General features: G+C 44.4%; 1 protein-coding gene and 1 long non-coding RNA gene across 3 annotated transcripts in view; one reads left to right on the plus strand and one right to left on the minus strand.

Annotated features, from left to right (window-relative positions):
- Positions 1-517: 517 nt before the first annotated feature.
- Positions 518-1440, minus strand: LOC147123340 (uncharacterized). Its single transcript, XR_015074260.1, has 2 exons — positions 1352-1440; positions 518-750 (listed from the first exon to the last, which is right to left on the minus strand). It is a non-coding gene; the product is annotated as an uncharacterized LOC147123340 (long non-coding RNA).
- A 2206-nt stretch (positions 1441-3646) lies between these two features.
- Positions 3647-24419, plus strand: part of adamts6 (ADAM metallopeptidase with thrombospondin type 1 motif, 6) — a 388783-nt gene continuing 368010 nt past the window's right edge. The window contains exons 1-4 of one of the 2 annotated variants that reach the window (XM_085971193.1): positions 3647-4050; positions 10652-11016; positions 11790-12154; positions 13266-13437. In XM_085971193.1, coding sequence (XP_085827319.1) covers positions 10920-11016; positions 11790-12154; positions 13266-13437 — 634 coding nt within the window. In that variant the 5' untranslated portion in view covers positions 3647-4050; positions 10652-10919. The remainder of the gene's footprint in view (positions 4051-10651; positions 11017-11789; positions 12155-13265; positions 13438-24419) is intronic. The other variant, XM_085971201.1, reaches the window with a different exon arrangement.

Below are 24419 nucleotides of genomic sequence, written 5' to 3' on the forward strand. Positions count from 1 at the left end.
AATGGCATTTTTGGTTGAAATTAAGTTGTCATTAGATCCTGTAGTATTTACAAGGAACGAAATTCCTTATTTTTTTTAGTAACAGAGGTCACAGTCCTGACAGGCAAACAAAACGATGACAATCTAACAGACTAACACATTGTGTTGCAAACTCCCTCAATTTTATGCTCGTCGAATAAGCTATATTTTTTATTTGAAAGAGAAGACATTATTATCCCAGTTGCTTAAAAATGTCAAAGTGTCCATAAGATTAATGAAGAAGAGAACAATAATTTATTGTCTGGAAATTGGAAAGGAAAAGACTCTGAATGAATGTTTTTGTTAATTAATGAAAGTGGTGAAATTTTATAAAGGGGAGGAAGAATTATAACTACTATAGCAACCTCAACACCATTGTATAGAAAACCGAATAATAAATCATTGCGGTAGCGAATAATCTGTGTTTTTGCGCAGTATTAATTCTGTGAAAGTCATCAGTGTTATATAATAGATTTATGAGACAATGAAAACAGACACGTTTCGTTATACTACACGAGGCAAACCCATTTATTTATATTTATATATACACAGCAATTACAATTCCGTGTTCCTTGCACACTGTTCGGCCATGACTTCTTTCTGGTGCTGTAACAATTTAAAAACACAGTGAAATGTGTAACGGGATTCTCTGCTTGCCTGCTCGAGTGGTATTTCTTTGCATTACTTTTGTCGTCTTTGTCTTCATTCCCCGAAGCCACACGATGGCGTTGTCTAAATAAACAGAGGAAGTAATGAAAGTGGCCAACTGACTGTGTGCTGAACCAGCATGTACTCCTCTAACGTTTTGGATAGTAGCCTGGGAATGCCAACGGTTTTACCTAGCAGTTCCCAGGAAATCGTTATTAAATATACGACTGTCACAGAACCAGTTCAATATACTCACCTTTCAAAACAAACTTTTAAGACAGTCATTCGTGTATAACCCTTAAACAAGCCCAAGAAGTAACAACATTTAAAGAGCCTTTCTAGTGAATATATTTAGCGAATGTGTGTTACAATTTCAGGTACTTAGCTTCAGTTATATTTCACATTTCAGTTACCAATAACATCAATTAAAGACAAATTTGCGAATAAAGAAAAATCTGAAAGGACTTTTTATTTACTGGACTAAACCCCAATGTTTTCACACACACATATACTAAGAACGATGTGCGTTGGGCATTGTTGAAAGGCTTTTCTATAATTGCTTTTCATGACATTAAAGAATCAGTTCCGGAATCATAGTTCAGGACCAATATTTTATTACAAACAATCGTTTCACCAATTCGGCATAACATATGGAGCGTGTTTATTTGAAATTGTCAATACCCACCACAGGATGTACTTATACCTTCTAGACTTGTTTGGCGTGGAGCCAAGTAATGAGAAGGTCACGTCGAGGACTAGCGGCTGTGGAGACTGATGCGTTTCCCTTTCACCTCTAAGAAAGCTCGTCTGTATGGGCTCCTTGGCGACCTTTAAATCATCGAGATCTCTAGCTAAAGGTTCCATAGACCACCAAACGACTTACACCTACTACCTCCGGCGTGGGTTGGAACAGTCTAATGGAAATAAAACCTGATTCACGATGCAAAGTAATTGAGACAGAAGACTGGAAACTTTGTATCTTGTCTGTTTTCAGACAATGCGTGGCCGACCAGATTTTTTAAAAAAGTTTCAAGGCTTATTTTTCAAAGGATTCTTTCCCAGCACAGAAAACTGTGATAGCTTGCAGAATAACTGAAAGACAAACCAGATGTAAGTGCACTGTGCCGAAGCGTTGTTTAGGAAATCGATAAGATTAAGTTGCTACTCCCAATCGTTGTTTTTCTAACCACATGAAACAGACTAACGCAGGTCAAACGGCAGAGCAACACTGTTTCGAACACATGTTTAGCTTTGTGAATAGTCTTGTTTTTGTTTATTTTAAATAAAACCAAAAGTGCAAAACGACCCCAACATTCACTGGTGTCACAGTTGTCTCAGCGCATCTCACGACGATACCGTTGTCTCACATTCTGACATTGTGATCGCGGTGGCAGACACCTGCAGATACATTCATGCTCGTGCTCCGATTCACTGCCCACTTCAACGCTTCCGTCTATTTAGAGGTACAGGATCCTGTGTATTAACTGAAACCAATCCAATTAAAAACAAATGCATGAGTTGTTATTGAATATTTCTTAGAAACGCTTAGAAAGCAATAGTCCAAACTAGTAGCTTTGCTTTTTTATGTTTATTTAGCGTTCTCTGATTTAAATCTTCACTTATGGTGTTGCTGAGAAGAACAGACTTTTTATGGTTTACAATTTATTTTAATTTTACAATATTATCTCAAATATGATTATCTTATGAGACCTACAGGCTATAATTGCTTAATGTCACTTTAACCTTCAATTGTAAACCAGAAGTGCACCACAGTTCGATTGAACTTTCTGCCAAGTTCTGTGAGACTTTTCATTTACTCCGTGTTCTTTGATATTGCAGTCGGTTAGAGCGCCTAGTGCAGACCTTTCCTTACACTCGCCATGCTGCACGTTATTTATCTATCCAGCTTTTTGTTGGTAACGCACAATGTCTTGGAACTCAACAATAGTTGCGACTGCTGCTTCCCCGTTAACCTATTCTATGCGACCATGCCGATATAAAAGGTGGGTTCGACCAGCGATGACGTCTGGGGGGGGGGGGGGGGGAATGTACAAATCCCTTCATGTTGGGTTTTAATTTTAAAGCATCGAAGATCTAAGCGCCACATAACTTTTAGCATGTTCCTTCCTTCTAATTTTTGAGCTGCTTCCTTTCAGATTGAGTTTAAATGGTTAGCTATATAGTTTTTACCCCCTCCCCCATTAATAAATGTAGAGGTTAATTTCTACAGGTCACCGACTTTTAATGTTAATTTCTACAGTGCAACTGACAATCTGCTTGACTACATTATTTTCACTACCACATGCATGTGTTTCCCCTAGAAACGCTCTGATGGCTTGAGGCTATTTAAAAGTTTATGCTGGTGCTGCCACTGGAATGTAAACAGTTAAATCGACTTCCAATCCATTCTAATTTAAGTCATGTTTAGGAAGAGCTTTTAGGACTAATGACTACGCTGCTTCTGCTGTTGTGACTGCATTAAGCTTTTTATAGGAGTTTTAAACTGTAATAAATTGCCCCCGGGTACTTAATATTGAAGATAACATAATCTTAAGTGGAAACGCTTGCAACAAGAAAACTGCACCGCTGTAATCTCATCAAGACGAATAACAATCTAAGAGTAAATGCCTCCCCCCCCCGTAATAACATTAAAATTAGATGACTTGTGCGTTTCCGAGGTATGATTTGTTTCCCTGTTGAATACGAACTGAAGAAAATTAATGTCCTTAATCAACAATGCAAAGTGTTACTATTAAACAGAAACAGTGTGCGAGCTGGGCAGTCGCTCCTCTCCCACTTTAAAGTGAGTGTGGTGTACTTTTTTGAAGTTTAGTCTATGCTGGGCTCTCCTATGCCAGTTTCACCCTGACTGGACCCCTTCGTCGCCCCCTCCCCTTCACGTGACCCATAAGACATGCGCACAACCCGGTCTGTGAAAAAAAAGCACATCTGCATTTTTCACTGACGTAAGTACGCTCTGTAGCACACATCGGATTGCCAGATTGCAAGTCTAAACTTGGCTGAAGGCCGGTAGTCAGATCGGGGCTGTTTCATATACTTTGTTGTATTGCCTGTCTTACTTTTCCAACTGTCCTATAGAGCTTTGTACGAGCTCAGCTACCCGGGAGAGAGGAGTCAGTGGGGGGAAAAAAATCTATGTTGCTTGGTGGTGGCTGATGGCATCCCAGTTTCTGCCAAGTCAGTAACTTCAGTAAGCTCCCCCCCACCTCCCCCCACCCCCCTCCAAACTTCAGGATTTTGTTCTGGATGAAAATAACTCTTGTGGTTTCGAGAGAGTAGAATTGGTTGGTACGGATCGCCAGTGTGCACGGTCTATTGTTTGAAAGCTGCACTTAAAACCTTCCCAGAATGAAGATGAAAACGGTAAAGGCTACTAGTAACATTTTTCCGACCCCTTTGTCTATCTTAAAGTGTCGGTTTACTGCTAAAGCTCACGATAAGTTGTATTGTAAACTAATGGGATTGGACACTGAAGCAGTTTCAATTATTTCACTTTTTTGCTGAAATGGACTGCACTGAAGGAATCGTTTGGTCTTTTTTGCGATTATATGTCTGAAACCCTAATTTAGCAGATCCTCTCGTGCATTTTAAGTAAGATAGTTCCATTTCTTGTATGGTTTTAGGAGAGTAACAAACGCTATGCAGAATAGTGTTCTTTGATTTAATCTGTACCTCGTGTGATTTGTGAGGTTTTTTTTTTAAGGATGCGTCGTTCCAACTAATCGAATGTGGGGAGTGTGACTGATAGAAAGCAACGTATATATCTTTAAAATCGCAACAAGACTTAAAAGTGTGCAAGAAAGCACAGCCTTTCCAATTCTTTCATTGTTGTAGAGACGCTTGTTTTTATTTGAGCTGCCGGTGTAATGTATTTGGGCCAACTGCCAACTGTCTGGGTCACACGCGTTTTATCCAAATAGATTTCGAGCTGCTGTCTGGGAATGGGCTGCTGAATGTTACTTTATATTGACTGTACGGAACCTATTCCATTCCCCCCTATGTATGAAAGGTTTTAATTTTCTCTTATTTTTTGACGTTGAAATGCTGACGTTGACCGGCCAGCTGTGTGCTATGTTTTTGTAGTGTCTAGCCTTTTCGTAGCTCCTTCACTGAAAAATTTGGGATTGTCCAGCAGAAATCTGACAGCTCCTGGAAAACTTACTGGGCACGGCGCAGGAAACACAGCACAGGTTAGAAAGCCAAACCTGACTTTTGGTGACGTCTGCAAAGTTTGGTTTTCTTTTCAGAGTCTATCCGTAGTGTGATTTCCGCCCCAAATTTTGATTAAAAAAATCGTGTTCTGCAATCATTGTATCGGAGATCAGATTTTTATATATTTTTTTAATTAAAAAAAGAAAGTCAGATTTTTTTTCGTTGCAGAATTCTGACGATAGCTGGGGGACGTGTTATTTATCTCTCCACTGAAACGGTAACCATTCAATACAAGGAGCAGTTCTGCAACTTCAGCGGGGAGCCGCGGACTTTATATCCTTCGATTGAGCTCCTGCCCCTCCCCCTTCACTTCCCTAGCAACATACACATGCCATTGTACCAGGCTAACCCTATCGGTTTGGAACTTAATGGTGCGCGCTTATCTCAAATCTCACACCGTGTCACTGTTTTATATTCCGGGGGACTCCCACTGAATGCGAACTTTCGCATGCACTTGGGCTAATGTGACTTTTGTGTGCCCGTAACGCAAGCCTTTTGTTTGCACTGGGTCATCGCCAACTATTGTGTTACAACTTCAGACTCAATGAGTTATGATACAACTTTTATCAAAGTAGAAAAGCATGTATTTAGGTGTTTTAAAATAAATTATTCAAATTGTAATTCATGGTCCATTTCCTCTGTTTCGCAAACCCACCGTAATTTTGACACTGACTCATATAAAACCGATGTCACTACATTCAGAGTCGCAATTTCATTTTTCAGCCTAAAATTATCTAGCTGTTAGGATGTGCCAAGGAAGTGTAATCTAGACACGTCAGTCAGCAGTGGTCGCCCCTCCCACCTCCTGCCTCGTCCCTATTAAAAATATTGACTTTTAAATATAGATCATGCAGAATGCCTCCTTGCTTTAGCCTGAGGCCAGGCTTTGGTTTGGTGAGCGTGAGACCCTTTGACTCCAATTTGTTCTCCCGCTTCTAAGCGTTCCCGTTTACCGCGAGGTGATGCTGACTCTCACCGCCTTCGGTGTCTTCCCCTCCGGGCTCAATCTAACTCTCGCCTTGCCGGGTCCTGCTCGTTGTAATGTGTTACTGGAGTTCGCGCCCAGGATTCTCCCGGTGTCGCCCTATGTTACACAGGGCTCGCTTTGTGCTGAGCAGCGGCCGGCTCCTGTTGCCTCGAGTGCACTGTCTGGGGCTCCAGACTCGCTCATGCTTCTATCCGTACTGCCCGTTCTCCTGGTGTTGCTTCCTACCTCTTAGACCACACGTTCCCCTCTCGCTCGCTCCTCTTCTTCTGTCCTCTTGTTGCTCTCTGCCCCCTCTCCCTGTTTTTTAAAAACTTTTCCCCTCTTCCTTTGTTTTCCCTTTGCTTTCCGCTTGTTGCTCCCTCTGTTGTTCTTATCCTTTGTCTACCCATTGCTTCCACCCGTTCTCCCTCTTTCCTTGTCGCTCTCTCTCACCCAAAGTTGCATTCCATACCCCCTGTTGTTCCCCTTTTCTCCCCTTATTCTTTCCCTCTTCCTGTTCTCTCTTTTGTAATTCTCCCATTTCTTCCCTTTTCCTCTAGTGGGTTCCACCTTCCTTTATGCTTTTCCCCTTTGCTCTCTCTCATTGCTTTCCTCAGCTCTCGATTACTTCTCATCTTCGTGCTATTCTCTCACTTGTTCCTCTCCCCTTTGCTCCCCTCTCTCTTGCTTATCTTCCTTCCTGGTTGTTCTTCCGATGCTCCAACCCACCCCCATCTTCCGTTGCTCTGCCTCCATTTCAACAATGACAACTTGTATGCATATAACACCTTTAACGTTGGAAAATGTTCAATGGCCTCCTCTCTCCCCGTTGCTCCCTATTTCTCCTCAGTAGTTCCCCTTCTTCCCTTTCTTCATCTCTCTTGCTCCCCCTCTATACCCGCATTTCCCTCCCCTCCACTTAGCCCTTCCCCCTCTCCTCCCTTACTCCTTCCATCTCCTGCTCATAGGAACAGGAATAGGCCGTGTAGCCCCTTGAGCCTATTCCGCCATTCAATGAGATCATGGCTGATCTGTGACCTAACTCCATATACCCACCTTTGGCCCATATCCCTTGATACCTTTGGTTAAGAAAAATCTATCAATCTCAGATTTAAAATTAACAATTGATCCAGCATCAATTGCCATTTGCGGAAGAGAGTTCCAAACTTCTACCACCCTTTGTGTGTAGAAGTGTTTTCTAATTTCACTCCTTAAAGGTCTGGCTCTAATTTTTAGACTATACCCCCTAGTCCTAGAATCCCCAACCAGCAGAAATAGTTTATCTCTATCTATCTACCTTTAATATCTTGAAAACTTTAATCAAATCACCCCTTAATCTTCTAAATTCCAGGGAATACAACCCTAATTTGTGTAATCTCTCCTCGTAATTTAACGGTTGGAGTTCAGGTATTCTCGTAAACCTATGCTGTACTTCCTACAAGGCTAATATATCCTTCCTGAGGTATTGTGCCCAGAACTGCTCACAATACCCCAGGTGTGGTCTAACCAGGGCTTTGTATAGCTGAAGCATGACTTCTAGTTCCCTTGTATTCTTCTCCTCTAGATAAATCCTTTAGCCTTTTAGATTATTTTCTGTACCTGTTAATGACATTTTAATAATCTATGTACCTGGACCCCCAAGTCTCTTTGGAACTCCACTGCTTTTAGCTTTTTACCATTTTGAAAGTACCCTGTTCTATCCTTTTTAGGTCCAAAGTGGATGATGTCACATTTGCCTACATTGAAATCGATTAGCCACATTTTTGCCCATTCGCTTAATCTATCAATATCTCTTCATAATTTTATGCTTCCAGCTACACTTCTTACAATGCCGCCTATCTTCGTGTCATTGGCAAATTTGGAAATGTGGCTTTTTATCCCATCATCTAAGTTGTTAATAAATAGTTGAGGCCCCAACACAGATCTTTGCAGGACACCACTAGCCACTCTCCTCTCCTCCCTCCTTCCCTCTATTCAGTCACTCCTCCCATCTCCTCTCCTCCCCTCCTCTCCTCCCCTCACCTTCCTACCCTTTGCCTCCTCCTCTGCACACCTTCTCTCCCCTACTCCTGTCCAATCTTCCCCCTCCCAGTTCCCCATCTCTCTTCCTCCTCCCCTGCCCTTCAACCCCTCCTTTACCCCTCCCGCATCCCTATCCCTCCCCATCCCTACTCCTCTTCACCTCTCTTGCTGCGTCCCCTCCACACTCCTATCCTCCCCTTTCGTTCTCTCTCCCGTTCTCCCTTCCTGCTCCTCCACCCTATCCACTCATTCCATACCTTTCTCCTTGCCTCTCCCTACTCCCCCTCCCTCCTCCCCTCTCCCTTCTTCTACCTCCCCATCCTCTCTACCTCCTCCCCTTCCCCCTCTCTCATTCCTCCTCTTCCTCTCTACCTCCTCCCCTTTACCCTCACTCCTTCCTCCTCCCCTATCTCTCCTCTCCTTCCCCTCACCTCTCCCCTTCCCGATCCCTCATCCCACCCTCTCCTCCCCTTCTACCCATCATTTCTCCAATCTCCCTTCTGCCCTATCTCCTCTCTTCCTTCCCCCTTTCCCTTCTGCCCACCCTCCTCCCTTCCCCCTCCTTCCTCCCTTCCCTGCCCTCCCCTTCCCCATCCTCCCACTTTCCCCCTCCCTTCAGCTCCCTTGCCTGCTCCCCTCTCCCTCCTCCCTCTCTTCTCCCCCCTCTCCTCCCTCCCTTCCTCTCTTCTCCCTCCTCCCCTCTCCCTCCTGCCTCTCTGCTCCTCTCTCCTCCCTCTCTCTGCTCCCCTCTCCTTCCTCTCCCTGTCTCTGCTCCCCTCTCCCTCCTCCCTCTCTCTGCTCCCCTCTCCTCCCTCCCTGTCTCTGCTCCCCTCTCCCTCCTCCCCACTCCCTCTCTCTGCTCCCCTCTCCCTCCTCCCTCTCTCTGCTCCCCTCTCCTTCCTCTCCCTGTCTCTGCTCCCCTCTCCTCCCTCCCTCTCTCTGCTCCCCTCTCCTTCCTCCCTCTCTCTGCTCCCCTCTCCTTCCTCTCCCTGTCTCTGCTCCCCTCTCCCTCCTCCCTCTCTCTGCTCCCCTCTCCTCCCTCCCTCTCTCTGCTCCCCTCTCCTCCCTCCCTCTCTCTGCTCCCCTCTCCCCCCTCCCTGTCTCTGCTCCCCTCTCCTCCCTCCCTGTCTCTGCTCCCCTCTCCCTCCTCCCCACTCCCCTCTCCCTCCTCCCTCTCTCTGCTCCCCTCTCCTCCCTCCCTCTCTCTGCTCCCCTCTCCTTCCTCCCTCTCTCTGCTCCCCTCTCCTTCCTCTCCCTGTCTCTGCTCCCCTCTCCCTCCTCCCCACTCCCTCTCTCTGCTCCCCTCTCCCTCCTCCCTCTCTCTGCTCCCCTCTCCTCCCTCCCTCTCTCTGCTCCCCTCTCCCTCCTCCCTCTCTCTGCTCCCCTCTCCCTCCTCCCTCTCTCTGCTCCCCTCTCCTCCCTCCCTCTCTCTGCTCCCCTCTCCTCCCTCCCTCTCTCTGCTCCCCTCTCCTCCCTCCCTCTCTCTGCTCCCCTCTCCCTCCTCCCTCTCTCTGCTCCCCTCTCGCCCCTCCCTGTCTCTGCTCCCCTCTCCTCCCTCCCTGTCTCTGCTCCCCTCTCCTCCCTCCCTGTCTCTGCTCCCCTCTCCCTCCTCCCCACTCCCCTCTCCCTCCTCCCTCTGCTCCCCTCTCCCTGTCTCTGTTCCCCCTCCCTCCTCCCTCTCTCTGTTCCCTCTCCCTCCTCCCTCTCTCTGTTCCCTCTCCCTCCTCCCTCTCTCTGCTCCCCTCTCCTCCCTCCCTCTCTCTGCTCCCCTCTCCCTGTCTCTGTTCCCCCTCCCTCCTCCCTCTCTCTGTTCCCTCTCTCTCCTCCTCTCTCCCTCCTCGCCCTCCCTCTGCCCTCTCCCTGCACTCTCTCCCTGCTCCTTCTCTCTGCCCCCCTCTTCCTCCTTATTCTCTCTGCCTTCCTCCACCCTCTTCCTCCACACTTCCCCTTCCTTCACACTTCCCCTTCCTCCAACCCCCCCTCCAATCCTCCCCCTCTTCATTCACCCTCTCCCCTTGTCCCTCAAATCATCTCCCTCTTCCTCCACCCTTCCATCTCGCGCTCTTTCATTCGGGCAGTTCGCGGGAAGGTGATGGCTCTCACGGGTGTGATTGGCGGTCGCGGTCCCTGTGGATTGGCTGGATGAGCGGGCTCCGCCCAGCAGCAGGTGAGAGCGGGCTCCGGGTGTTGGGCGGCTCGACTCCTCCACAGGGAGCTTGACTATTCACTTACATTTCATGCTACATTTGTTGGTGCCAATGGGCTGATGTGGGCTCAGGGTTTGTGGGAAAGAGGAAGGAGCTCCAGGAAAGCACTTCTTAACTTCATAAAAACATTGGGTTTCACTCGGTTTGAAAGGCACGAGGTCTCACAAGAGCGAGTTTTGGTTTGCTGTCTATTCTGATGACTTTTCCTTTAGATTAGGAAGACACGTAACATGAGTTTGCACTGATTTCTCGTCAGCTGTATTTTCTTAATTGTGTGATTTTCCTTGTCAGAAACCGGACGTTAAGAAGTCAACAATCTTTAAAGGGGGAGGAGAGAAATGTGCATTTCCTCTCCGATCTACTTCACGTGTCTGGCCTTTGAATCTTCTGTAGTCCGAACCTTACAGTCAGTAGTAACTGTGCATTCATTGTAATGCGCTATAAAATAAATCTGTATAATTCAACGGTTTTGTTGCTAAAATGACCCCCACAAGTAATTTACTGAGAATAACAGTGGACAATGACATCATTAATGCATTGCGTTCCCCTTTTGCAGGCATACGGATGACTGAGTCCCAATAAACGGCCAATGAGTGTCGGTGCTGAGGGTTTCGCGGCTTTGCTGCTGGCTTTGGGCGCAGGGATGAGTGGGCACACGGGCTGGTGCAGGCGCTGTTGGGCCATTCGGCGCTGAGGCACCGCCGCCGCCGCACGGAAACGTGCCGAGGACGCCGCGACCCATGGGCTTGTTATGGTGCGCTTCTGGAGTCGACAAAACTGTCTAGCGCAAAGGTAGCCACAAACAGCTTCAGGTTCACTAAATTATGGAAATTTTGTGGAAGACGGTGACTTGGATTTTGAGCCTAGTCATGGCTGCTTCGGAATTTGACAGTGACACAAGGCTTTCTTACAGTTCTCAAGGTAGGATCATCTCATCATGACCAATACACTAGACTAGTGCCACATCGCCAAGGCTTTACAACAGAAATAAACGATGTTGGCTTTTTTGGCACAAGTTCATTTTTTCTTTGTTACAACTATCTGTCATATTTCTTTTTAATTCTACATTTCTGACCGATTGCAACAGCAGAATTTAATTATTAAGGCGATTGGACTGAGCTATATGTGAGTGACCTTTGATCGTGATTTGATGCAATCCTTTTGCATACAGCCCCGTTATATACAGTAGGTTGGGAATCGGGATAGACCAAAAATAGCTCATTTGATCCAAGCTGAACGAGGTCCACAACACATTCTTTAATGTTTTGGTTATGACAAGAGTTTGCATTGATTTGGTTTGTCTACATAGCAGAGTCCACATATCGCAGTTGGAGTGTTAACGGCAAATTCGTATCAATATCTTGCAATATGCAAATTGTTACTAGATCACACTTTTTAAGGGATAGTACTGTTGACTTTCTGCATAAGTCTGGTTATTTCGAAGTCTTTGTCCTTCCCAACTTACTGCATGTGACGTGGTTCCACTAATTCTCCGAGGCATTAACTGATTTAATACTGGACTGTGTGATGTCGTTACTTAGCTTAGCTGCATTTTGAAAATACTTGACAGACAGCTACTCTCCCTTTAGATTGGATGGAATGATTTTTGACTCGTATTTTAGTAGTACTTTGTCACGTCCTTTTTTTTCCTTCCACGCCCACTTCCTGGATCTTTCCACCTTGTGATTTCAAAGAGGAATTCCTTTCTTACCTTGAACATTATCAGCTAACGGTTCCTGTCCGAGTGGACCATAACGGCGATTTCCTGAACGACAGTGGGAAAAGCTATAGACATTCAAGGCGAAGGAGGAGTTCGGATGTTACACCTCGTGATCCAACCGAATCTAAATTATTTTACAGACTGTCCGCCTATGGAAAGCACTTTCATTTAAACTTGAGTTTAAACACTAAATTAATCGCCAGACATTTTATCGTAGAATATTGGGGGAATGATGGTCCAGAATGGAAACACGATTTTATTGATAACTGCCATTATGTGGGATATGTACAACATGAGCACAATACTACAAGAGTGGCTTTAAGCAACTGTAATGGTCTGGTGAGTAGAACACCAAACTTGCTTTTCAAATTGGGATGCTGCTTTATTCATTCGGTGGCGTTGTTCTGTAGTATATACATTGCCTGTTATTATGTAGCAGCCAGAAATGTTAACTGAACTAATGGAACTGTGGCAGGAGAGGAAACACAAACAGCTGCCCCGCTGTATGATGCACATGGCTAATTTGCATATGATCCACAGCAGTGGGAAGGGTAGCCAGATCTTAAAGAGGCAGGCCCCTTTCACTGGCCTCTGCAGACCGAATGTTAGTCAGAAGCACGTACAAAAATCCCACTTCCTGTGTAGCATACCAAAGTACAGATTTCTGACAAAGTTCCATGCAGGTCGGGTGGTTTATTTAAATAATATATTTCTTGGCGATGGAGTAAAAGCTGCATTAGTTGGGAGGTTGATTAGCTCTTTTTTCAGTGTTTACAAATGATGGATATCTTACCATCACAGATATGGCCACTATAAGGGAACAATATGCTTCTGCCAACTTACAACGAGTGTAAACTAGAGTTTTGCTGCATGCATGATTACTCGTATTTAATATATCACAGCCTTCATAAGTTTTGAATAAAGAAAAGTACAAATTTGATTGGGATACAAATCACTATTACAGGTGCCTGGCTAGTATATTTATTTCAAAGTAATAAAATGCATTGAAATCAGCATTGACTCATTTTTTGGAAGAAAGCTGTACAAAAAGTGAAGGAGTATCAACCCCGTGCATTGCTGGCAACTCCTCAGCAAAAAAGGTCCAACCGTTTAAATACCCAGATGAATGGGGGAAAAAATAGCCATTCGAAAGTAGTAAATTAAAAGAAAAGGGAGCTTTTAATTGTCAGTAGATTTAATATATTTCAATTTCTTTGGATTTTTTGGATAATCCTCAGACTCAGTTGCTGTATGCTCATTGTTATGTTTCATGATTCACCCTTTGTTATAACATTTCTTACAATACCAGTTCAAAGAATTTGGAACATTCATTATGCACAATCCAGATAGATCTGTACTGTACTTCAGGGATGGGCTTTTTGGGCCTAATTCCTAAAAAATTCTGAAATTCTTACATGCAGTAATGCTGATCTCATTTTGTTTTCTCAAGCATGGGGTGATTGTAACAGAAGAAGATCAGTATTTCATTGAGCCATTGCAGAATATATCTGAGGACCATACCAGTGACTTTACTTATGGCGAAGGCCACCCTCATGTTGTTTACAAGCGTTCTTCCATTCGGCAAAGGCATCAAACCAACATGTCAAACTGCGGAGTTCCAGGTAATTTACTTTACATTGCAGGAGAATATACAAAAATATAATCCTTTTCCCTTTCATGAAAAGATGTTGGATTAAACAGTGGGTACAAATGTTATATGAAACCACAATACTGAAGAACGCACAGAAATACTGAAACAGATAACTTACAGTCCTGTGCAGATGGTCTTGACTCTATATGGCAGTGATTTTTACAGTTTTTGATTATTTTGTAGTACAGAATCATTACATTTTTTTAATACAATTGATGTAGCTAGAGAAAACGTTGTTGATGAAAAAACATTTAGTATGTTCTGGCCATACATCTTCAGAGCCAGACGATCCTCAAAATACAATAAAGCATTACTAGTTAAGAGTTTCTTCATCGTCATGGTGTCAGCTGTGGCTCTGGTAGCTCTGAGTAAGAAGGTTGTGGATTCAAGACTCAATCCAGAGACTTGAGCACAAAATCTAGGCTGACACTTCAGTGCAGTACTGATGGAGTGCGGCACTGTAGGAGGTGCCGTCTTTTGGATGAGATGTTAAACTGAAGCCCTGTCTGCCCTCTGAGGTGGACGTTAAAGATCCATAGCACTATTTCGAAGAAGAGCAGGGGAGTTCTCCCCAGTGTCCTAGCCAACATTTATCCCTCAACTAACATCTCTAAAACAGACTATCTGGTCATTATCACATAGTTGTTTGTGGGAGCTTGTGTCTGTGTGGAGTTTGCACATTCTCCCCGTGTTTGCGTGGGTTTCCTCCGGGTGCTCTGGTTTCCTCCCACAGTCCAAAGATATGCGGGTTAGGTTGATTGGCTATGATAAATTGACCCTTAGTGTTAGGGGGATTAAATACGTGGGGTTACGGGGATAGGGTGGGATATGTGTTGGTGTAAGGGTTACGGGGATCGGGTGGGATATGTGTCGGTGCAGGCTCGATGGGCCGAAATGGCCTCTATCTGCACTGTGGGGTTTCTGTGATTCTGTGATTATAAAAGTGACTACGCTTTAAAAGTACTTCACTGGTTGCAAAACGCTTTGGGACATCCTGAGGTATTGAAAGGCGCTATATAAATGCAAGTTCTTTCTTTTTATCAAGGACTTTTGTCTTGTAGTGCCTAGAGGACTGCAAGAGTTCTGTTTTATTGTTTCTTCTTTGTACTTGCAACTCTTTGCAGTGTGTTAATGAATTGCAGTTTACTATTCAATAAATGAAAAAAATGTTCTACACAGAGCCACATGAATGTTCAAAAGATGCTGAAATGATTGTGTGGAAGTTCAGGCTTTTTCAGTAACATTTTTATTTCGTACTGCTTTAACCTTTGGAGAGGTATAGATGCCTAGTGTCATAAATACAAGTACCTGAACAATGGTAGTAAGGTGGGACATAGCATTGGTACTCAAGCAGGGTCTGTAAACTGAGGGATGAGATGCAGGTTCACACTACGGTTACCCTACTGGATCAGATTTCAGGTCAACATCGAAACATAGAAGATAGGAGCAGGAGTAGGCCATTCGGCCCCTCGAGCCTGCTTCGCCATTCAATGCGATCATGGCTGATCATCCAATTTCAGTACCCGGTCCCTGCTTTCTTCCCATACCCCTGCATCCCTTTAGCCTTAAGAAATATACCTAACTCCTTCTTGAATATATTTAATGAATTGGCTTCTGCTGCCTTCTGTGGTAGAGAATTCCACAGGTTCACCACTCACTGGGTGAAGAAATACCTCCTCATCTCTGTCCTAAATGGCCTACCCCTTATCCTTAGACTGTGACCCCTGGTTCTGGACTCCCTGACCATCAGGAACATCCTTCCTGCATCTAGTCTGTCCAGTCCTGTCAGAATTTTAAGTTTCAATGAGATCCCCTCTCATTCTTCTAAACTCCAGCGAGTACAAGCCCAATCGTCCCAATCTCTCCTCATACGTCATTCCTGCCATCCCAGGTATCAGCCTGGTGAATCTTCGCTGAACTCCTTCCATGGCAAGAACATCCTTCCTCAGATAAGGCGACCAAAACTGCACACAATACTCAAGATGTGGTCTCACCAAGGCCCTGTACAACTGCAGCAAGATATCCTTGTTCCTGTACTCAAACCCTCCCGCTACGAAGGCCAACATACCATTTGCATTCTTAACCGCCTGCTGCACCTGCATGCTTCCCTTCAGCGACTGGTGCACAAGGACACTCAGGTCTCATTGCACTTCTCCTTCTCCCAACCTATTGCCATTCAGGTAATAATCTGCCTTCCTGTTTTTGCCACCAAAGTGGGTAACCTCACATTTATCCACGTTATATTGCATCTGCCATGCTTTTGCCCAATCACCCAACCTGTCCAAATCATCCTGGAGTTTCTCGGCATCCTCCTCACAGCACACACGCCCACCCAGCTTTGTGTCGTCTGCAAATTTGGAGCTATTACATCTAGTTCCCTTGTCTAGATCATTAATATATATTGTGAATAGCTGGGGTCCTAGGACCGATCCCTGCGGTACGCCACTAGTCACTGCCTGCCACAAGGAAAAAGACCTGTTTATTCCAACTCTTTGCTTTCTGTCTGCCAACCAGTTCTCTATCCAAGTCAATACCTTGCCCCAATCCCATGTGCCTTAACTTTACACGCTGGTCAACCATTGGGTAGAGGTGCAGAGTGGAAGCCAGGTGTAATCTGACAGGGGGAGAGTTTCTTAGTGGTCACTTTCTCACTTTCTTTGATGTTTTGTGAGTTTTTGTTTCTATTCATTCATGGGATGTAAGTGTCGCTGGCAAGGCCAGCATTTATTGCCCATCCCTAGTTGCCATTGACATCCCTAGGCCGCCTACTTGAACCGCTGCAGTCCGTGTGGTGAAGGTACTCCCACAGTGCTGTTAGGGAGGGTGTTCCAGGATTTTGATCCAACGATGATGAAGGGTCGACGATATACTTCCAGGTCAGGATGGTGTGTTACTTGGAGGGGAACTTGGAGGTGGTGGTGTTCCCATGCGCCTGCTGCCCTTGTCCTTCTAGATGGTAGAGGTCGTGGGTTTGGGAGGCCGAAGAAACCTTGACGAGTTGCTGCAGTGCATCTTGTAGATGGTACACATTGCAGCCACGGTACGCCGGTGGTGGAAGGAGTGAATGTTTAAGGTGGTGGATGGGGTGCCAATCAAGTGGGCTGCTTTGTCTTGGATGGTGTCGAGCTTCATGAGTGTTGTTGGAGCTGCACTCATCCAGGCAAGTGGAGAGTATTCCATCACACTCATGACTTGTGCCTTGTAGATGGTGGAAAGGCTTTGGGGAGTCAGGAGGTGAGACACTCGCTGCAGAATACCTAGCCTCTGGCCTGCTCTTGTTGCCACAATATTTATGTGGCTGGTCCAGTTAAGTTTCTGGTCAATGGTGACCACCAGGATATTGATGGTAGGGGATTCGGTGATGGTAATGCCGCTGAATGTCAAGGGACGGTGGTTAGATGCTCGCTTGTTGGAGATAGTCATTGCCTGGCACTTGTGTGGCCTGAATGTTACCTGCCACTTATCAGCCCAAGCCTAAATGTCATCCAGATCTTGCTGCATGTGGGCATGGACTGCTTCATTATCTGAGGAGTTGTGAATGGCATTGAACTCTGTGCAGTCATCAGCGAACATCCCCACTTCTGATGGAATGAAGGTCATTGATGAAGCAGCTGAAGATGTTTGGGCCTAGGACACTGCCCTGAGGAACTCCTGCAGCAATGTCCTGGGGTTGTGATGATTGACCTCCAACCACCACAACCATCTTCCTTTGTGCTAGGTCTGACTCCAGCCAATGGAGAGTTTTCCCCCCAATTCCCATTGACTTCAGTTTTACTCAGGCTCCTTGATGCCAGACTCAGTCAAATGCTGCCTCCATGTCAAGGGCAGTCACTTTCACCTCACCTCTGGAATTCATCTCTTTTGTCCATGTTTGGACCAAGGCTGTAATGAGGTCTGGAGCCGAGTGGTCCTGGCAGAACCCAAACTGAGCATCAGTGAGCAGGTTATTGGTGAGTAAGTGCTGCTTGATAGCACTGTTGATGACACCTTCCATCACTTTGCTAATATTTGAGATTAGACTGATGGGGCGGTAATTGGCCGGATTGAATTTGTCCTGCTTTTTGTGGACAGAACATACCTGGGCAGTTTTCCACATTGTCGGATAGATGCCAGTGTTATAGCTGTACTGGAACAGCTTGACTAGAGGCGCGGCAAGTTCTGGGGCACAAGTCTTCAGCACGACAGCTGGGATGTTGTCAGGGCCCATAGCCTTTGCTGTATCCAGTGTGCTCAGCCGTTTCTTCATATCACGTGGAGTGAATCGAATTGGCTGAAGACTGGCTTCTATGGTGGTGGGGACCTCAGGAGGAGGCCGATATGGAAACAGGGATCAGGGAATATCAATAAGTAAATATTGTATATTATGATAAACTTTCTTTTTACTAAAAGAAAACTAGTAATGAAGAAACAACAGATGTCACTTACACTTGCATGACTAAAACACACAAATAAAATCAAAGAAAAAAATACAAATGCTGGAAATTTGAAATAAAAGTACAGGAAATATAAAGCAGGTCAGTCAGCTCCGGAAAGAGATAGACAGGTTAACATTTCAAGTGGAACCCCCATCACAACACTGTTCTGATGAAGAGACCTACCTGGCACATTGACCTATCTTTCAGATGATGATTGACCTGGTGTGTATTCCTAGCATTTTTTGATCAAAGTATACAAGAGTAAAGAAAGAAACAAAGCAAACAAACTTCCATTCATATAGTGATTTTCATGTCTTCTGGATGTCCCAAGTGCTTTGTTGCCAATTAAGTTTAAAGCAGGCTGCAAACTGATTCCGTAATTACCAGCCTCAAGCTATAAATTAAGCACAATATTCGCTACAGATTTTGAATGCACTGACCATGGTAATCTATGTCAGCCTTGACTCAATGGTAGCACTTTTGCTTCTGAGTCAGATGGTTGTGGGTTGAAGCCCCACTTCAGAGGCCTCAGCACATAGATTTGCACTTGAGTGCAGTACTGAGGAAGTGCTGCACTGTCAGAGGTGCCATCTTCGGGATGAGATGTTGAACTGAGGCCCTGTTTGCCACAAAAACAGATTTTCCGCACTTGATCCAGAAAGATTTTTAAAAAGGTAGGAATTTCAAAACAAGCATTTTGAGCGCGAGAGTTGGAACATTTTTTGCTTGAATTTATAAAATGCTCAGAAAATCCAGTGCATCTGGAGTACTGCATTCAGTTTTGGGCACCACACCTCAGGAATGATATATTGGCCTTTGGAGTGGGTGCAGCACAGATTCACTAGAGTGATACCGGGGCTAAAAGGGATCAATTATGAGGACAGGTTGCATAGACTAGGCTTGTATTCCCTTGTGAGTAGAAGATTAAGGGGTGATCTAATTGAGGTGTTTAAGATTATTAAAGGATTTGATAAGGTAGAGAGAAATTATATCCCTTGGTGTACAAGTCCAGAACAAGGGGTATAACCTTAAAATTGGAGCTAGACTGTTCAGGGGTAATGTCAGGAAGCACTTCTTCACACAAAAGGCTAATGGGAATCATAGAAATTTACATCACAGAAGGAGGACATTTGGCCCATCCTGTCCGTGCCAGCCGAAAAAGAGCTATCCAGCCTAATCCCATTTTCCAGCACTTGGTCCGTGGCCCTGTAGGTTACGGCACTTCAAGTGCATATCCAAGTACTTTTTAAGTGCGACGAAGCTTTCTGCCTTTACAACCCTATCAGGCAGTGAGTTCCAGACCCCCACCACCTTCTGGGTGAAAACATTTCTCTTCAACTCCCCTCTAATTCTTGTACCAATTACTTTAAATCTATGCCCCCTGGTTATTGACACCTTTGCTAAAGGAAATAGGTCCTTCCTATCCACTCTATCTAGGCCCCTCATAATTTTATACACCTCAATTAAGTCTCCCCTCAGCCTCCTCTGTTCCAAAGAAAACAACCCCAGCCTATCCAATCTTTCCTCATAACTAAAACTCTCCAGTGGCAGCATCCTCGTTAATGTCTTCTGTACCCTCTCTAGTGCAATCACATCCTTCCTGTAGTGTGATGACCAGAACTGCACACAGTACACTAGCTGTGGTCTAACTGGTGTTTTATACAATTCAAGCATAACTTCCCTGCTCTTATATTCTATGCCTCAGCTAGTAAAGGAAAGTATCCCGTATACCTTCTTAACTACCTTACCTACCTGTCCTGCTACCTTGAGGGATCGGTGGACATGCACTCCAAGGTCCCTCTGTTCCTCTACACCTATCAGTATCCTACCATTTATTGTGTATTCCCTTGCCTCGTTTGCCCTCCCCAAATGCATTACTTCACACTTCTCCGGATTGAATTCCATTTGCCACTTTTGTGCCCGCCTGAAGTGACATTGGCTCAGAAGATCAAGATGTAGAATCGGTTTGGGTGGAGATAAAAAATAATAAGGGGAAAAAGTCTCTGGTGGGTGTAGTCTACAGACCCCCGAACAGTAGCAATGCTGTTGGACAGAGTATAAATCAACAAATAATGGAAGCCTGTAAAAAAGGTATGGTAATAATCATGGGTGATTTTAATCTCCATATTGATTGGACAAATCAAATTGGCCATGGTAGCCTGGAGGAGGAGTTCATAGAGTGCATCCGGGATGTTTTCCTAGAACAGTATGTAATGGAACCAACCAGGGAGCCGGCTATTTTGGATCTGGTACTATGTAATGAGACAGAATTAATAAATGATCTCATAGTAAATGATCCTCTAGGAAAGAGTGATCATAGCATGGTTGAATTTCAAATTCAGTTGGAGGGTGAGAAAGTTGTATCCCAAACCAGTGTCCTGATCTTAAACAAAGGCAATTATAATGGCATGAGGGCAGAATTAGCTAAAGTGGACTGGAAAAACAAATTAAAGGGTAAGAAAGTTGAAATGCGGACATTTAAGGAGATATTTCATAACTCCCAACAAAAAATATATTCCAGTGAGAAAGAAAGATTTTAAGAGAAGGGAGCACCATCCGTGGGTAACTAAGAAAGTAACGGATGGTATCAAATTGAAAATGAAGGCATACAATGTTGCCAAAATTGGTGGGAGACCAGAGGATTAGGAAATTTTTAAAAACCAGCAAAGGATGACTAAAACAATAATGAGAGAGAAGATGAATTATGAGAGTAAGCTGGCAAGAAACATTAAAACAGATAGTAAGAGCTTCTACAGGTATATACAAAGGAAAAGAGTAGCTAAAGTAAACGTTGGTCCCTTAGAGGATGAGACTGTGGAATTAATAATGGGGAATGGGGAAATGGCAGAGACTCTGAACCAATATTTTGTATCTGTCTTCACTGTAGAAGACACTAACAACATCCCAATAATGGATAATCAAGGGGCCACAGGGAGTGGGGAACTAAAGACAATCACTATCACTAAGGAAATAGTACTCGGTAAAATAATGGGACTAAAAGACGACAAGTCCCCTGGACCAGATGGCCTGCATCCCAAGGTCTTAAAAGAAGTGGCTGCAGAGATAGTGTATGCATTGGTTGCAATATACCAAAATTCACTGGACTCTGGAGAGGTCCCAGCGGATTGGAAAACTGCTAATGTAACACCCCTATTTAAGTAAGGAGGGAGACAGAAAGCAGGAAACTATAGACTAGTTAGCCTAACATCTGTCATTGGGAAAATGCTGGAGTCCTTCATTAAGGAAGCAGTAGCAGGGCATTTAGAAAAACATACTGCAGTCAAACAGAGTCAGCATGGTTTTATGAAAGGGAAATCATGTTTAACAAATTTGCTGGAGTTCTTTGAGGATGTAACAAGCAGAGTGGACAAGGGTGAGCCAGTGGATGTGATGTATTTGGATTTCCAGAAGGCATTCGATAAGGTGCCACATAAAAGGTTACTGCATAAGATAAGAGCTCACAGAGTTGGGGGTAATATATTAGCATGGATAGAGGATTGGCTAACTAACAGAAAGCAGAGCGTCGGGTTAAATGGGTCATTTTCTGGTTGGCAAATGGTAACTAGCGGGGTGCCACAAGGATCGGTGCTGAGGCCCCAACTATTTACAATATACATTAATGACTTGGATGAAGGGATCGAGTGTAATGTAGCGAAGTTTGCGGATGATACAAAGATGGGTGGGAAAGCAAGTTGTGCAGAGGACTCAAATCTGCAAAGGGATATAGACAGGCTAGGTGAGTGGGCAAACATGTGGCAGATGGCATATAATGTGGGAAAGTGTGAGATTATACACTTTGGCAGGAAAAATAAAAAACAAACTATTATTTAAATGGAGAGAGATTACAAAATCAGAGGGAGCTGGGGGTCCTTGTGCATGAAACACAAAAAGTTAGCATGCAGGTACAGCAAGTAATCAAAAAGGCAAATGGAATGTCAGCCTTTATTTCAAGGGGGTTGGAGTATAAAAGCAGGGAAGTCCTGCTACAACTATATAAGGTATTGGTGAGACCACACCTTGAGTACTGTGTACAGTTTTGGTCGCCTTATTTAAGGAAGGATATACTTGCATTGGAGGTAGTTCAGAGACGATTCACTAGGTTAATTCCAGAGATGAGGGGTTTGACTTATGAGGAAATGTTGAGCAGGCTGGGCCTATACTTATTGGAATTCAGAAGAATGAGAGGTGATCTTATTGAAACATATAAGATACTGAGGGAGCTTGACAGGGTAGATGCAGAGAGGATGTTTCCCCTCATGGGGAAATCTAGAACTCGGGGACACAGTTTCAGAATAAAGGGTTGCCCTTTTAGAACTGAGATGAGGAGGAACTTCTTCTCTGAGGATCGTACATTTGTGGAATTCTCTGCCCCAGAGAGCTGTGGAGGCTGGGTCATTAAATACATTTAAAGTGGAGATAGACAAATTTTTGCAAGATAAGGGAGTGAAGGGTTATGGGGAGCGTGTGGGGAAGCGGCTTTGAGCCCAAGATCAGCCATGATCTTATTGAATGGCGGAGCAGGCTCGAGGGGCCAAGTGGTCTATTCCTGCTCCTATTTCTTATGTTCTTACTGAGCCCTGCGGAACCCCACTGGAAACAGCCTTCTAGTCACAAAAACACCCATCGACCATTACCCTTTGCTTCCTGTCACTGAGACAATTTTAGATCCAACTTGTCACTTTCTCTTGGATCCCATGGGCTTTTACTTTTCTGACCAGTCTGCCATGTGGGACCTTGTCAAAGGCCTTGCTAAAATCCATGTACACTACATCAAACGCGCTACCTTCATCATCCCTACTTCTTACCTCCTCAAAAAATTCAATTAAGTTAGTCAGAACGACCTTCCCTTAACAAATCCATGCTGACTGTCCTTGATTAATCACGCCTTTCTAAATGACGATTAATACTGTCCCTCAAAATTATTTCCAACAATTTGCCCACCAACGAGGTTAGTCTGACTGGCCTGTAATTACTTGGTCTATCCCTTACTCCCTTTTTAAACAACGATACCATGTTAACAGTCCTCCAGTCCTCCGGCACCACACTTGTAGCACGAGAGGATTGGAAAATGATGGTCAGAGCCTCCGCTATTTCCTCCCTTGCTTCTTTTAACAGCATGGGATACATTTCATCCGGGCCGGGTGAATTACCTACTTTCAAAGATGCTAAACACCTTAATATTTCCTCTCTCACTATGTTTATCCCATCCAATATTTCACAGCCCTCCTGCTCAACTACAATGTCTGCATCGTCCCTCTGTTTTGTGAAGACAGACGCAAAGTTTTCATTACGAACCATATCCCGTCTTCCGCCTCCACACATAGGTTACCTGTTTGTTCTCTAATAGGCCCAACTCTTTCCTTAGTTATCCTCTTGCTCTTTATGTATTTATAAAACATTTTTGTGTTTTCCTTGATTTTACTTGCCAATACTTTTTCATGTCCTCTCTTTGCTTTCCTAATTTCCTTTTTAATTTCACCCCTGCACTTTCTATGCTCCTCTAGGCTTTCTGCAGTATTGAGCTCTCGGTAGCTTCCTTTTTTTGCCTTATCCTACCCTGTATGCTCTTTGATGTCCAGGGGGCTCTAGATTTGGGAGTCCCACCCTTTTTCTTTGTGGGAATGTATTTGCACTGAACCCTCACTATCTCCTCCTTAAATGCCTCCTACTGCTGACACTGATTTACCTTCTAGTAGCTGTTTCCAGTCCACTTTCACTAACTCACATCTCCATTTAGTAAAATTGGCCTTTCACCAATTGAGAACTTCTACTCCTGGTCTATCTGTGTCCTTTTCCATAACTACCCTAGATCTAACTGAATTATGATCACTACCATCAAAATGCTCTCCTACTGATACCTCTTCCACCTGCCCAGCTTCATTCCCTAAAACTAAGTCCAGAACTGCCCCCTCTCTTGTGTTTGCTACATACTGGCTAGTAAAGTTCCCCTGAATGCATTTTAAGAATTCTGTGCCCTCTATACCTATTACACTGATTTTTGTTCCAGTTAATATTTGGGTGGTTGAAATACTCTCCTATTACTGCCCTATTGTTTTTGCACTTCTCAGAAATTTGCCGACCTATTTGCACTTCTATCCCCCGCTGACTGTTTGGGGCCTATAGTACACTGCCAGCATTGTGTTTGCCCCTTTTTGTTCTTCAGTTCAATCCATATGGCCTCATTTGATGATCCTTCAAGCATATCATCCCTCCTGACAGCTGTAATTGTTTCTTTAATCAATACTGCAATGCCCCCCCATCTTTTTTATCCCCCCTCTCTATCTTGTCTGAAAATCCTGTATCCAGGAATGTTCAGCTGTGATTCCTACATAAGATAAATAAAAAGTAGAAGTAGGCCATACAACCCCTCGAGCCTGCTCCACCATTCAGTAAGATCATGGCTGATCTTCGACCTCAACTCCACTTTCCAGCCTGATCTCCATATCCCTTGATTCCCCTAGAATCCAAAAATCTATCTATCTCAGCCTTGAATATACTCAATGGGCAGGATTTTCATTGGGCCGTGGAGGCGGGATTG

The sequence above is a fragment of the Somniosus microcephalus genome, chromosome 2, assembly GCF_052327205.1.
Source record: "Somniosus microcephalus isolate GS21.2 chromosome 2, FLI_Smic_1.0, whole genome shotgun sequence".
NCBI classification, from domain to species: Eukaryota; Metazoa; Chordata; class Chondrichthyes; order Squaliformes; family Somniosidae; genus Somniosus; species Somniosus microcephalus.